Source organism: Zingiber officinale, chromosome 2B (assembly GCF_018446385.1).
Source record: "Zingiber officinale cultivar Zhangliang chromosome 2B, Zo_v1.1, whole genome shotgun sequence".
Taxonomy (NCBI): domain Eukaryota; kingdom Viridiplantae; phylum Streptophyta; class Magnoliopsida; order Zingiberales; family Zingiberaceae; genus Zingiber; species Zingiber officinale.
This window is the reverse complement of record NC_055989.1, coordinates 87,516,659-87,530,867: the sequence shown is the minus strand read 5'-3', so window position 1 is coordinate 87,530,867 and position 14,209 is coordinate 87,516,659. Positions and strand designations below refer to the sequence as shown.

Sequence of the window (14,209 nt, the reverse complement as noted above, 5' to 3'; positions counted from 1 at the left end):
TAATAAGAATATTAGAATTTTTTCTAAATATATAATTTAATTTTTAATGAGTATTTAATTTTATAATTTATATTAATTAAACTCGTTTAGATTCGATAAAAGTTCAAATAAATTTGTGAGTCATGAATATATTCATTAAATAAAATTTGAGACCGGTTAGATTATAAACTAACTAAAGTTAAATAGAATTTAGCTCGACTCGACTTAGAGCCTTAATCCCGAGGATCCCATCCCAAAACATAGACGCTCTTTTAATTTTTTACCCAAAATATATTAACCCTCGCTGCAAGCTCCGACCGACCCAAAAATTGGTCCCGCAAACCCTAGCTCTACAGGGAGAGCCTGTAGAGCGCGACTCGGCTTCTTCCTTCCCGCAAACCCTAATTGTCGTCGGATTCGCCTCATCCGGAAACCCCTAATTGCCTTCGGATTCGCTTGACTTCTCTCACCTGTATACACGAGCTGCGATGTACGCTGATCAGATAGCATCGGGGCGGAAGAGATCCATCAAAGAGCGCCTGCATGGCGATGTAGGGGGAGATTTCAGCCACTCTAGCGCGGTTCCGGCTAAAAGGTATAATCTTGAAGACGTTATCTGTTTTTCTTCTTCTTCTTTTCAGAACTACCAGCAGGCAGGCCTTTCTTGTTTTCCTTCTATTGGTGATGTATATATTCTGGTGAATACTTTGTTGCTGCATCTATCATTTGCAATCTGATATTTTCTAGTCACTAGTTGAAAAAACAATTGTCAATTCCTGTTACTTCGCATCCCCTCCTTTTTTTTTTTTGAAATGTTTCTAATTTGAATTACTAACATTTGTCCTGATGATTGATTTTATGATTTTAGCTGAGATTAATCTCGATAGTATATTGATTGTGGAAACCATTATACATTCGCTGAGATGGCGCGGATGACTACTTTGCAAACTTTGACTATAATTTGCCAATATGTGAGCAATGTTTGTGCGCTTCTATCTGTTCTTTGGTGTAGTAGTGGATAAGATACAAAACACAGCATCAGGATAGCATGGTTTGACTTCAAATCACCTTTTTTCGTTTTAATGATTCCCACAGTGGGTTAATGTATTGACTATCTTCAATGGTTTTTAAATTTTTCTTCAACTTTTTCTATTATTACAGTGTGATGTGGCCAATTGACACTATGTGATCCCTAAATGAATATTCAATTATGGTGGTTGTTGTTTTAGGATAGGTTTTGTTTTATTTTATTTTGTTTCCTTGTGAGGTTGGTGCTGGATTTAATTTCTCTTTATAAAAACAGATGCTAGGTAGCACTAGTAGTCATTTGTAAAACAAATGGTCCAATTGGGTAATGGCACTTTAATTTTGATAGGTTTTTTTTAATTTCCATATAATTGAGTGGTATACCAACTTTTTTTAACCAGATATTTTCTTTTAATTGAATGGTTGCCAATTCAACACACGCCAAACTTTTGATAAACTGAATGGTATATGAATTATCGATCCTTATCATTTATACATACTTGGTAACCAGGTAAATACTCACAGTTAGCGTGCTAGTATGATCAGTATTAATGAAGCATGGCTTTTGTTTACATAGTTCATCTTGATTCCTGGCTAGATTGGTTAATGGGATTTTATCATGTTGGAATTAAGAAATACAGTTACAAACTCTAACTCAAGTTTGGCAAGCTTGGTTGAGACTAGCCAAAGTTGCAGTACTAATGAAAAATTGCATCTTTACTATTGAGGCTGAAACTGCATTACTAAGGCCTCTTATTGTGTGACTTGCCTACAATTCAGATTGTTTTGACACAGTTCAGATATATCTACCAACAGTGTTGTAAATGGCGATAGGCAATGGCGGGGCGGTCAATGACTGCCTACTACCTTGGCCCTCTAGGCGGTGCTTAGGCAATGTTTAGGCGGTTGAATTTTTTTACTATTTTTTATACATAATATTATAAATAATCATTAGTCTTTATAATATTTACTTTTAATAAAATATATTAATTAAAAATTAAAAATTTAATCTAAATTTTAAAAATAAAAAAAATAATTATATATATTAAATTAATGGGATAATTTTATTAGACTTTAATTAAGTAAATTTAAATTATTCTAATTATAATTAGGAGTTAATTAAAATTATTAACTTAAATTAATTTAATTAAACCCTAACTTACAACTTACCTGCATACTCGGTTTCGGCCGGGCAATGAGTTTGACGCATCACTGAGACCGTGCGATGAGTTTGGACGCGTTGCCGAGCCCAGGCGACATGTCCGGGCTTGTCACTAGGTCTAGGTGATGCGTCCGATCCTGTCGCTGGGTTGGGGCGACTCCTCCAGACCCATTGTAGAGCTCGAGCGACACGTCCGAGCTTGCATGATGCGTTCGGATGCATCACCAAGCTCAGACGGTACTTCCATGCTCGCACGACACGTCCAGACTCATCGCCGGGCCCAAGCGATGCGTCCGGATGTGTTGTGGTGGCGAAACGGCGGTAGCGATGGCTCTAGGTGCGGCAGAGTTACCGCCTAATGCACCGCCTCTGAGACAGTGCGGTTGATGCCCGCCTTCCGCCTAGGTGACCACCTTGACCGCCATTTAGAACACCGTTCATCAATAATAATATTTTGCTGCGAGGTATATTTCAAATAATGAGTGGATTTGATTTTTATGACGATTGCTGATAGATATACTGAACTACTTGGTACACATGGATTAAAATGCAAGTCACATTCTGTTCGATATGGGTGGCATGAACCATTCTACTGAAGAACAAAGACAAATGATTCACCTTCCTCTCAACTCATCCCTGAACACGTCCAATGCTTATTTTCCATCTCATGTTGCTTCATCTCCATCTCAAGCCACTTCTTCTCTTGAGTATGATTACTGTTTCCTCCATCTCCTCTAGGTAAGCTGCTGCTGCCTCTTTTTCTTCTTCTGGATTTCTTCCTCCTACCAAGGCTTCTTCTTTTTGTTATTTTGTTCCTCCTACTCATTGCCACTGGCACCTATATATTTCAGCATTTCAACACTGCACCAAGTACTGATAATGTGGCTCAGTTTGATATTTTAATCCTTGCTTAGTTCTAGAAGTAAACATAACGGAAGTTATTTAATAATAGTTGGTAATAATTTGAGCCTGCTATTTTACAAAGTCCATTGTAGGTGTTGGTTATAGTGATTATGCACTCTTTGAGTATTATAGATTTTCAAAATCATATTATTCATTGATATTCTCTATGACAGCAGTTTCTTCTGTATATATGTTAATGTACTTCTTCTTTTGATATTATGGGCATAAGCTGCCCATAAGCTTCATTTATTTAAAATTCTTACAAGTTATTATCAAACTGGTTATTCCGGACATTGTGCAGGCAACGCCAAAGTGATGACAAATGGAAGCATGATCTTTATGATGAGGACAGGGAACATGAAACATTCAGTTAAAACTTTTATGACCTCCCTGTATTTGCAACACAGTTCCTTATTTTGTGTGTTAACGTTAACTTTTCAGTGATACATGCCACACTTTGTATCTCTAGAATCTGTTAATCCCAATGACCTCAGATGGAAGCTTCAGAACAGAGGTTCACAGCAAGCTTTCCAGAGTGGAAAAGTTTCTGCAGTCAGAGATCTTCGTGACAAGCTAACTGGTACAATGCACTCACAGCCATCAAATAGTGAACCTTCAAAGGCTAAGCGAATGTCTGAAATATCTGAAGCCATCAAGAAGAGTCTCCGAAATGATCCACCCATACCGGAAACCAAAAAAACTAATGCCCCAAAAAAGGCATCTCAGAGCAAGGTGCATCAATTTACATGCATTATTTGTATGGGTACTTTTATCAACGAAACTAATATTTGATGATGCATATTAAAGTAGTTAGTCATTTGTAATTTTATATCTTTTCTTGAATATGATTCTCTTGATAGTGAGTGTGAATATGCATACTTTTGCACATTGGTAAATTCTACTGCACTTTGACCTAGTTTTGGCGACAGAGTTGGCAAGTTACATACTATGAAGGTTGTTAAATTTGAGCACGGTATTCATATATGCTTCATGAAGTATGTTGAGATAGTTTTCCAGTAGATTTAAGTAGCTAACTTCTACTACCCTGCATACTATGAGTAAATGTTTCTTCCTCATTTTTTTGTTGCTAAACTTTGGTTTCATTTACATTAATCGTGTGTGAAATTTTTATGTCCTCAATTTGTTGCTGCTGCTATTGCACGATTCCTTTCCTAAACTTTCTTGCCATAAATTTGCAGTCTGTATTGTCGGTAGATGGTTTCCTGGACTCTTTAGGTCTAGGGAAATATTCAATAACATTCCAGGCAGAGGAGGTATGCTGTACCTTTTCATGATTTTACATCTTTATCTTGTATTTTCTTTTGTTTGTTAGACTTGAAAGAAATTTTATTTGTAGGTTGACATGACAGTTCTCAAGCATATGAATGATGAGGATCTTAGAGCTCTAGGAATTCCAATGGTACATGAAGCCTTCTAACTTCTCATCATGTTTGCTGTTACTTCCTCTCTTTTTTCCTCTAATTTGCACCCTTTTTTGTTACAAAATTCTTATGATCTGGATCTTATGGCTTTTTCATCATTTGTTATTCCTTTCAGTAATCCAAATAGAAAAACTTTTAGCAGATTAATTTCCAAATGTATATATATACACAAACTGTATAAATTGGATATGTTCTGTAGTTTGGCTAAAATCAGTGCCGTGAGTAATTTTAAAGGTTTATAAATGGTGTAATCTTGATGAGATGTGAAATTCTATTTTTTCCCTTACCTTTCCTCTGTTTAGTAAAACAGAGAGAGGACCTTATTGTTCAGAAATAATCTACATCTTGTTATCATATTTTCAGTAATCTTTTTATCCTTCGCTATTCCTTCCTTCCAATTAATTGCCTGATTACAATGTATTTAGTGTTTGTAGTCGATGTTTCGTTTGTGATATCTGCAGCCTCAAGCTGCATACCCATCACCTAAGTTGTTTTGGTTTATTTGGGTGGTTTCAGGGTCCAAGAAAAAAGATCCTATTGTCGTTGGAATCAAGAGCCTAAGGGAAGGTGCGCGATCTTGTAAGCTGGCTCCGATAGTTTCTCATTTCCTACTGAATGACGTGATGCGCTATGTTCGGTTTGTTATCATCGTGTCCTGTTTTCCCCATTGTACATGCAACTATGCACCTTGTAGCGATATCCTGTTTGGTAGCTTCTTCCAACTGAAAATGTACGCTATGGTAGGCTCGTGCTAGTCATTTTTCCTTCTGCTTGTTGCGTTTCTTGTAAACTGAAATTTTTATATAGCATAGTTGATTGTGCTTCCGGCGATCAGTTCCCTTTTGCTGCTAGCTTAATGCTAGACATTGCATTTTCATGATGCTATCTCGAACAGGTGATTGCAAGTCGATAACACAGTTTTTTGGTTAATTGGTGACCTTAATTGGTGTGTGACGGCCTCGTGCATTGACTACTCATAATCATACCACACACACCTTAATCTCATTAACCATGCTAACCTTCTGCTTCAAGGTGGTCATGGACGAAGTCTTCCATCAACAGCATACCAACGACTTTGGCCTTACGGCTTCTGGGTTCAATGGCTACTTCTCTACTGAGTTATCTCCGGTGCCATCAGTGGAAGAAATAGACTTGGCCACTAGGTGTTACCTTCATCCTCTCTACTGAGTTCTCTCCGGTGCCATCAGTGGAAAAATTAGACTTGGCCACTAGCAGCGTTCCAGGCCTTTCGCCAAAAGCTTGGAGCTCAATGTTAAGTGGCTTGAAGCCCACGCCTGGTCCACGGAATGGGGAGAAGGCTCGGAGGAAGACAACTGCAACTCTTGAAGAAGAACAAGACTATAAATATAGATCTGGCCATAACGAAAAAGACGGAACAAAAAAAGAAAAGAAAGAACAGATCTGGGGCAGGTCATGATAGAATACAGATAAAAATATGTAAAAATAGAATAGCTATAAATGATAGTTAACAGAGGAACAAAACTATAACACGATCAAATTGGATCCCTAGAAAACGTAAAATATGGAAATCAACCATGCTTATAATAAGCAAATGACACTATGACAGAGAACATCCGGTCATGCTAATAAAGCCGGTGCTATCTTCTAGCAGAAACACTGGATAGGATGACAGTCTTTAACACTTGATGGAAGCTTATCCTCGCAATAAAACTGCAAAAAGGATACAACGCATCCATGCGAAGAACACTTCAATGACCAGAACAATCATCAGTTTGCATTGAGGTCATGTTATTTGTTGGAAGACAATTCTTGGTTCTCAGAGCTAGAGAACTCTGGATCTTCAACCGGTAGATGTAGACAGTTTGCATCTGTCTCAACTGGGCTTGAACGTTGTTTCTCATCGCAGTCAGGTCTGGTGGAAATGAGGGATTCTTCAACTCCATTTGGCGTGTGGTTGTCGGAAATCGGAGGTGGATTTACATCGAGGAAGAGGCATACCGCGGCACAGTCATCGATTCTAGAAGTAGGGTATTTAACTTTCCAGGCCTTCACAGCTGACTCGACGAGGAGATGAGCTGCAGATGACCTATCTGGAGCTGATGCTACAATGTCTACCACTTGTTGGTTGGACAGGACATCCCACACCTGCAAGATCAGCCAGGTTCAGGTATGTAACTCCAAAATGCCCACAATATGCCTTTTACCGTGTGCTTTCGAAGTGGCAAAACAAGCATATAACTCGTTAAAGCTAAAAGGAAACGTACTGTCTGAAATGAGAATAAGAATCAGATAATTAACAGATCCATGCTCACTCACCCCATCAGTAGCCAAGACAACGAGCTCATCCCTTTCTGTGATGTGCCTGTATGATATCTCTGGAACAGAACTCAAACCATAATCCTTTAGAATAAAATCCCCCAGCGCTCGGGCCATTGCCAAGCCTGGCATGTCCTTGTCTGGTAGCCAAACTCTAGTCACATCAGGCTCCTCCCTTAAAGCAAAAACTCTGCCCCTGCACTTTCTTATTCTTTCTGCCTCGCCTGTCAAAGAAACACATGATATTATATTTGAAGAGTAATTAAATGTTGCATTTAGAAAATTGAAGAAGAAACAACCTGATTATATGATAAAAAAAATGTACGGGAAATTAGCAGAAGCATGAAATTAGCAAAAAGAAGAAAAGAAAGAAAGAAAATACTACATTTAGGAAGTACTATAACCTACTGCATTTTCTGGTCTTCCACAAATTACATGAAAGCTAGTTTACAAGCAGGTTCCCTTGATTTTAAAGAATAGGTGAGCTCATATCAAATAGAAAATAATCACAAGCTCAGATAATTTAACATTATGAACAAATCCACAGTCAGGGTACATTGCTGGTTTTCTATTCACATTGAAGAACTTCCTTTATCAGTTAGAACTTGGTGTCTCTGCAAACAACCTGCTACTTCAATAACATGTTTGATATAAGAAACGACAAATAAATTGAAACAGAAAAAAATACAATCTTCTTCTGTTTGTATCCTAAAATCAAACTTGATATAATCTCAACTTGTTCATTGTGCCTATTCAGTTCTGAACATCATTGTTGGTTTTCCATCCTCTACCAATTTGCTTATTACAAACTTTCCAAGACCTTGCCAGATTTCACTACTACCTTTTGGTGGTGAAACATATGGAGACACAGATGAGAGAATTGATCCATAAACTTGGGCCAAACCACCGGGCCAAAATACTAAGTTCGAGTTAATGTAACTCACTAATCTAAAGTTATGAAGTCCCTAAATAAGCCCACAACTAATTGTGTAAGACTAAGATACCACAATCTCTCCTACTTAAGATTTTACATTCATATCAAGACTAAAAATTTCATAATCTAGAATTCTCCCTAAGTGGAGGCATGTGAGGCACAATGGAGGCTCCAACAACGCGTGCAGCCCTTTTGAATATGATGTCACACTTAAAGACGTCATATAAATATTAAATATTTCTGAGGAAATAGAGAAAATGGGCACATATTATTTCTTCTCTAGAAACCTATCTTTCATCATCCAAGTCCTCCATACTTAGTTTGAAAGCTAAAATTATGGCAAGGACGTAAACAAACAACAATTATTTCACATAACAATCTAGATGCCCTGAGAAATTTTGCTGTTCACACAACATCTACACCCAAAATAAGTGTGCACCATGATATTAATAGGGGACATCTAGGCAACTATCAAGAAGTCTCAGCAGAATGCTACCAGTATTAATTACACCTTCAAGGAAATCAGAAAAATGGAACCATTTGTTCTAAACAACATAATATATATAGAACATTCAAATTATAAGTTAGTGGGAACTACAAGCAAACAACTATTTTGTTCTGTTTAACTGGATATATAGTTGGCCTTCATGTATATGCTTTCTATGTAAAGGAGATAGAAAAGATTAGAAGGAAAGGGCAAGCAAATGATCTGTCAAAATACTAAGCAAACCTGGAAACTAGAAATTAAGGGGGAGGTAGTATCTTAGTATGAATTTCATGAAAATCAAAACATCAACTGCTACTTCATGTCACTATGAAGAAAGGTCAGGTATATTTGCTAACTGTTTGCACATTTAAGATTGTAAATAAAATTCATGTGTTTGTGTATGCAAATGGTAAAATACAATTACTATACATTAAGTATGCATCTGTCATGACATCCAGAAACAAAATTATATTTTATATTTATCTAACTTCATTTAGTAAAAAGGTACCTGGAAGATTTGGTTTAAGGTCCACAGTCAATTGAATTGCAATCAATGAGTTATTTTGATCCCGAGTTCCAAGCACCGCTCTTGAGTCTCCAACATTTCCAATAACAAGTTCATCACCCTGCAAACAAGACAACAAATTATATCAATCAATCCAGACAGTTATTTATCATGGTTTCTCAAAATAACCGTAATTAGGCTTTTGTTTCATAAAATTGAGGAAATGTCATGGCACTCTGGCAAAGTTTTTCTTTAGCAACTAATATGAAAATAATGCATCTTTTTTTAGTGATAATACTGTCTATCAACAGACCCGTTACTGTTAGGAGAGTAATAAACTCAGTTTGAAAATTTGTTTCAAAAGACATTAAAAATGTAAGATGCTAAAGGGTTAAGCCAAACCTGTTTAATCAAAGTAACTGCAGTTGTCCCACTGTAGGAGCAGTCTATATCGTTATACTGTCTCAGTTCTCTATCCACAAACCTAAAAGCCTTTAGCAAAGGAATTTCAAGTCTCCTCAGCATCTGGGAGCACTCTCCATTCTCTTCAAAATCTATAGAATCCTTGAGCTCCTCATGGAGGGATAAAGTTGAACTTGCCTCTGGATTGATGTTTCCAGAATTATTTATAGATCCTTCCAAACTGGAAGTCAGCTTTAAAGGGAGTATATCTCTTACTCTCTTAGCCACCATATGGCCATATGGCCCGTGACCATCAAATACTCCACAAAGTATGGTGTCATTCATTGACCCAAAATTCTGAAGATGGCAGACAAAGTTCTAGTTAGTAATTCATGTAATTGGCTGTATAGTGAAAATATATCAATTGCAAATTGTCAGTTATAAGAGTGGCAAAAAAATAATTCAAATGAGAAATATGCACAAATAAGAAAATTAGAAAGGATGAGGGAAAATTGCAAAGGAATTCTATCTCAAAAGAGAGAAAGCGAGAAATTTAGTGAAAGAAATCAGTCATAGCCACTGACTTAGAGGATGTATGGATTTATTTACAAAGTGCAAGATCAGAGAAATCATGTGAAGAGAGACAAACAACATGAGATTCATCTTTTTGTATCTCATTGAACTTCTGAAATTTGTCCCATAGCATCCAATTTGAACATCTATGATGGTGTCCAAGAGTAGGTGACCGACATGAAGACTAAAAGTGTAGGAGAATTCTAGTACCAGAGGTAAATATCGATGGCAATTAAAGAAGCATATTGAGTATTGCAAATTGAATGTCAAGCTACTAAAAAAGATGCATCTACATATGAAGGGGATAAAAACTCTAAATTCAGACAATAATCTGAAAATGTTGCAAACAAGCATCGAGCATGGAGGAGAATCTTAGGCAAACAAAGATGGAATTCTTGCGCATTCGAACCTCCCAAACGAGCATGGCATCCTGGTTGATTCCCTTCCTCCCTTGCTGGGTGAAAAGCGAAGCGACCTCACTGGCCCCGTTCAAGAACATCCTCCCAGAGATCCCATGGAGCTGCTCCTCCCTCCTGGAGGAGCCCCGCTTCCTCCTCCTCGCCCCCTTCAGGGGCTTCTTTTCCTGCGACGAAGAAACACCAGAGGAGGCGCTGCTCCTATCATCCGACGACAGGCAGGAATCCAGCCAGAGCGCCCTGACGACGCCCAGCAAGCACTCCAGCCCAGCCGCGCAGCCGAACCCACCGCTCCCGGCCCTCGCCGACGGATCCGCGGAGGTTTCCCCCGATCCGCCGCTTCGCTCACTCCCGAGCGAATCCTTCCTCGAGTGGATCACAAACATCGAGGCTCAATCCATTCAAAGCGAAAAGGATCGCAATGAACGGAGCGCAGAGAGAATCCAGTCCTCCTTCTCGTGATCCCAGGGATCGAAGGAGGAGGGATGAATAATGGAGCCGAATCCAGTCGAGCGCACGAAAAACAGGCGAGGGAAAGTATGGGGAAAAGGAAAAGGCCACGCTGCCGGAGTTTGGTCTCTCCTCTTAAGTTTGACCTAGTAGGGCTGCCGTTGGCGTGATGCTTACGCTTCGACCTATTGCTGTCGATGGGCGAAATCGGCAGTGCCTAAGACTGAACGTATTATTTTTTTTTATATAATCCATTATCTTTCTCATAAATTTTTTTTCATAAATTCCAAAAAAAAAAAATGCATATATAAAATAGTCGAGTTAATTGTTACGTGACATATTTATAAAATGGGATAAGAATTGAATACCAATAAACATTGAGAAATTATCCATTCACTAACTTTTCTTAATTCACTTCCTCTGGAACAATAGTCATGTGAGACTCCTTATGAGTGCATTCTATTTCTTAGCGATTTCAATTATAACAAACGGTGTTATGCTCGTCCTAATCGCTTTTCACCGTCTGTTCTTAAATTATGGGAAGAAAATTAATCACGTGACCGGGGAGTTTAACCACTGACATTCTTTAATGTTTCGAACAATCAACTGTTATTAATTAATTGGATGGCATGGGTGGTGAAAGATGATTAAACAAACGGTAAATGATAGACAGGTTGTTTTTTAAAAATAAAAAATACATGATCAATTTATTAAAGGTCGTAAAATATAATCTAGAAAATTGTAAAATGTAATAGATTTAGTGATTAAATTATAATAAAAAATAATTTAAATATTATTGTATTGGAGAAATATTAATGAAGGAATTTGAATTTCGTAATAATTAGGACAAAGGACGAAATTTCCCTGTTTGCATTTTTTTTAAAATAAAACGGAATCTCTTTTTAAGGTTTTACCGTAGAGCTTTTCTAATAATGAAACTTTGAAAACTCAGAAAGTACAACGAAAAATATAGAAAAACAAATGTAAACAAACCGACCCTCCACCAGACTCCCCTTTTTGTCAATGACAGAAGCCAGAGCGGGCCCTCCATTTATCATACAGATTCCAAAATTGCATTCAATTTTACATTTTTTTTAGTTTTCTGATTTTATTTTTTGTTCTATTTCTCAGCAATTTTCATAATATTTTTTTCTACATTTTTTTTAAAAAACGGCAGCAAATATTTTATTTATTTTTCATTCTACACTCAAAATTTTTAGTTTTCAAACTCCATTTTTTCCCCCAACACTTTATAATATTTTTGTAATAACTTATTTCTTAAAATTTTGAAATACAATAATACATATACTGTTATATTTCTCAAAGTCCCAGAAATATATAAACATTACCATATTTAATATAACAAATGAAATAATTGATATTTACAAAAAGTAAATCCATTTACATGAAACAAAATAAGATAATATTAAATTTAAATAAATATACAATATGTTTTAAAAAATTAAATACCATTATCTCTTTTTTTTTATTTTTAAAAGTTTTAATAAAAAAATTATAGTAATTTTAGGTACCGCACTTTTTTTTTAAAAAAAAACTTTTTGAGTCGGACGCCAAAATTTGTCCCTCTATAGTGTGTAATGTATCCCGGAAAGAACGAAGATGCCCTCGCCAACAAATGAAGCAACCTGCAAAAACAAATCAAAGAACGAATCAGTACTCAATTAATCAACACGACATAAATAAATTAAAAAAGGCAATTACTTTTGTCTTTTGAAAGGAAAGATGCAGTCCTAGAACGTACTGACGACGTCAACAAACGGAGGTAACGCTCAACCAAAATGCAATAAAAGTAACGGAAATGGGCTGACACGGAGACGGAACCCTAACCCATGAACAAACAAAGAATGGGCGGATCAAGGACAGGAACACAAAGAGGGCAACAGGCGAAGTTAATTGATCGGAGAAGTTTGGTTTTTAGTGGGTTTCTGTGTGTTTTTAAAATTTTAATTGTATTGTACTGAAAGCATACGAGATTGCTACATCGATCGATGGTCCTCGGTCTACAAGCAAATCAGTTTTGTTTGGTCCATTGATTTACCTCAGCTTCTTTTACAGCCAACTGTGGCCATGGCAGCGGTGCCGGCGATGGTATTATTACGGTCAGCGGTTGCCGTGGTGCACCAGGTGGTAGTTCGACGGCCGGGCAGCCACAGGATGGCCATGGAGGTGGTGGTGCCCGTGGTATCGAACCACCCGGCCAGTGTGCCTCGCCGGGGAGGCGATCTGGCGTGCGAAGGGCAGGGCAGCAAAGATCGGACGAGTAGGGCTCCCTGCCTGGCCGCTGCTACTCTTGCTGCCAGGCTTGGCCGCAGTGGCAGGGAAAAAGAAAGTACGGACCTTCTCGCTGCCAGCGGCATCGTACTCCGCCACCACGTTGGTGAGATCCTCGTCGGACTTGACCGAGACGAGGGCGTCGAGATCCAAAGTCGGAAGTTGGCACCGAACGCTCACAGGGCCACCCCACCCACACATCTCGCTCAACTTCTCCTGCAGTTCTGTTCACCAAACCAAATTAACACCCACCGATCTCACAGCTTGGACGAAACCTAATCTCATGGCTGAAAAAAAAAAAAGGGAAGAAAAAAGAACCTGAGAAGGGGAGGGATCGTTGTACAGAGAGCACACGAGTGTCGCCGCCGACGTAACGGAGTTTGCCGTCGGGGTAACGGGGGAGGATCTTGCCGCCATAGCTGCAGAGGAACTTGACGGTGGCGGAGACGGCGGAGGAGGGCTTGGATGCGTCGTCGAAGGAGCCAGAGGAGGTGCAGGAGGAAGAGGAGGAAGCGCTCACCATCGCCCTTGAAGGTGAGCAAGCTGCTTCCTTCAAGCCTAGAATTGGAGATCCTATGGCAACCATTTATAGGGGAAGGCGAAGGGGAAGGCCGGAAGGGGAAGCACGACACGCAATGGTATTAACAATTAGACCTAATCTTGTAAAACATTAGGTAAAAATAAGCAGTGCGCCTCAATTTATTAAAATATCAAAAACCACCTCATCTTTTAATTTTAAAAATATTTAAATTTTAGTAATAATATGGGCATAGATTAAAAAAGGCACCCTAATATTTAAATTTTAGTTTTAATTTCTTTATCGTTTTAACATGACTTGAGCAAGGTAAGTCAGTCAAAAGAGAGAAATGTGGAGTATATTCCAATCTCTCTCGGTACATTACGTTGAAAGTCAAAAGCCCGACTAATGAAATTAAAGCAATTAAGCACCGCCAGGCGTTGGAGAATCCAAAATTCCAAAGTCCATGGTCTCTTGCAGCTCTACCTCCCCTCCAAAGTCCAATCTGGGAGAATCTCTCCCCACTTCTTCCGCGTCATCTCTTCCCGTTCGCATCCAACAAAACAGTGCGGTGTCCGCTAGCTTCGATCCTGACTGCTAAAATCATGCCCTTCTGAAAAAACATGAGCATAATTTTCCGCAGCCCTGTGGTTTTATTAAGGTGGACAGTGAATGGATATCCTTTGTCTATCTCCGCATCATCCTTTATAATGAAAAAAAAAAAAGGTTCTTTAGGATGATCTTATGTAATCTAGATAGAAAGAGATAAATCATGAGAATTTATTCAAATTTAGAAACACGAGATAATCTAAAATAATATTTA

At 38.2% G+C, this 14,209-nt stretch overlaps 3 protein-coding genes across 4 annotated transcripts; 1 reads left to right on the top strand and 2 right to left on the bottom strand.

The window, feature by feature from the left end:
• Nucleotides 1-263: 263 nt before the first annotated feature.
• LOC122046210 (SEC23-interacting protein-like) lies at nt 264-5,346 on the top strand. The gene is made up of 6 exons (XM_042606785.1): nt 264-574; nt 3,372-3,439; nt 3,540-3,802; nt 4,270-4,344; nt 4,428-4,490; nt 5,029-5,346. Exons 1-6 carry the CDS (start codon nt 468-470, stop codon nt 5,071-5,073), a joined length of 621 nt encoding a protein of 206 aa, XP_042462719.1. The 5' UTR covers nt 264-467; the 3' UTR covers nt 5,074-5,346.
• A 606-nt stretch (nt 5,347-5,952) lies between these two features.
• Nucleotides 5,953-11,334, bottom strand: LOC122046208 (probable protein phosphatase 2C 33). The gene is made up of 5 exons (XM_042606783.1): nt 10,121-11,334; nt 9,139-9,495; nt 8,740-8,857; nt 6,811-7,034; nt 5,953-6,639 (listed from the first exon to the last, which is right to left on the bottom strand). Exons 1-5 carry the CDS (start codon nt 10,511-10,513, stop codon nt 6,283-6,285), a joined length of 1,449 nt encoding a protein of 482 aa, XP_042462717.1. The 5' UTR covers nt 10,514-11,334; the 3' UTR covers nt 5,953-6,282.
• Nucleotides 11,335-11,533: 199 nt separating this feature from the next.
• Nucleotides 11,534-13,470, bottom strand: LOC122046209. Of its 2 annotated transcripts, XR_006130191.1 has the most exons (3): nt 13,188-13,470; nt 12,637-13,093; nt 12,125-12,223 (listed from the first exon to the last, which is right to left on the bottom strand). XR_006130191.1 is itself a non-coding variant. In XM_042606784.1 (2 exons), the coding sequence occupies exons 1-2, from the start codon at nt 13,453-13,455 to the stop codon at nt 12,699-12,701; spliced, it is 663 nt and encodes a 220-aa protein (XP_042462718.1). In that variant the 5' UTR covers nt 13,456-13,470; the 3' UTR covers nt 11,534-12,698. The 2 variants fall into 2 exon arrangements, 1 of the variants encoding a protein (XP_042462718.1); XM_042606784.1 differs by having other exon boundaries at nt 11,534-13,093.
• Nucleotides 13,471-14,209: the final 739 nt, after the last annotated feature.

What these genes read in the sequence shown, in the direction of transcription:
- LOC122046209 (XM_042606784.1), bottom strand. Translation starts at nt 13,455, where the DNA reads ATGGTTGCCATAGGATCTCCAATTCTAGGCTTGAAGGAAGCAGCTTGC. An exon ending in ACGATCCCTCCCCTTCTCAG is followed by an intron (nt 13,094 to 13,187) that starts GTTCTTTTTTCT and finishes TTTGGTGAACAG; the next exon opens with AACTGCAGGAGAAGTTGAGC.
- LOC122046208 (XM_042606783.1), bottom strand. Translation starts at nt 10,513, where the DNA reads ATGTTTGTGATCCACTCGAGGAAGGATTCGCTCGGGAGTGAGCGAAGC. An exon ending in ATGCCATGCTCGTTTGGGAG is followed by an intron (nt 9,496 to 10,120) that starts GTTCGAATGCGC and finishes TGCCATCTTCAG; the next exon opens with AATTTTGGGTCAATGAATGA. An exon ending in CCTTAAACCAAATCTTCCAG is followed by an intron (nt 7,035 to 8,739) that starts GTACCTTTTTAC and finishes TTTCTTTGACAG; the next exon opens with GCGAGGCAGAAAGAATAAGA.
- LOC122046210 (XM_042606785.1), top strand. Translation starts at nt 468, where the DNA reads ATGTACGCTGATCAGATAGCATCGGGGCGGAAGAGATCCATCAAAGAG. An exon ending in AAAAGGCATCTCAGAGCAAG is followed by an intron (nt 3,803 to 4,269) that starts GTGCATCAATTT and finishes ATAAATTTGCAG; the next exon opens with TCTGTATTGTCGGTAGATGG. An exon ending in TAACATTCCAGGCAGAGGAG is followed by an intron (nt 4,345 to 4,427) that starts GTATGCTGTACC and finishes TTTTATTTGTAG; the next exon opens with GTTGACATGACAGTTCTCAA.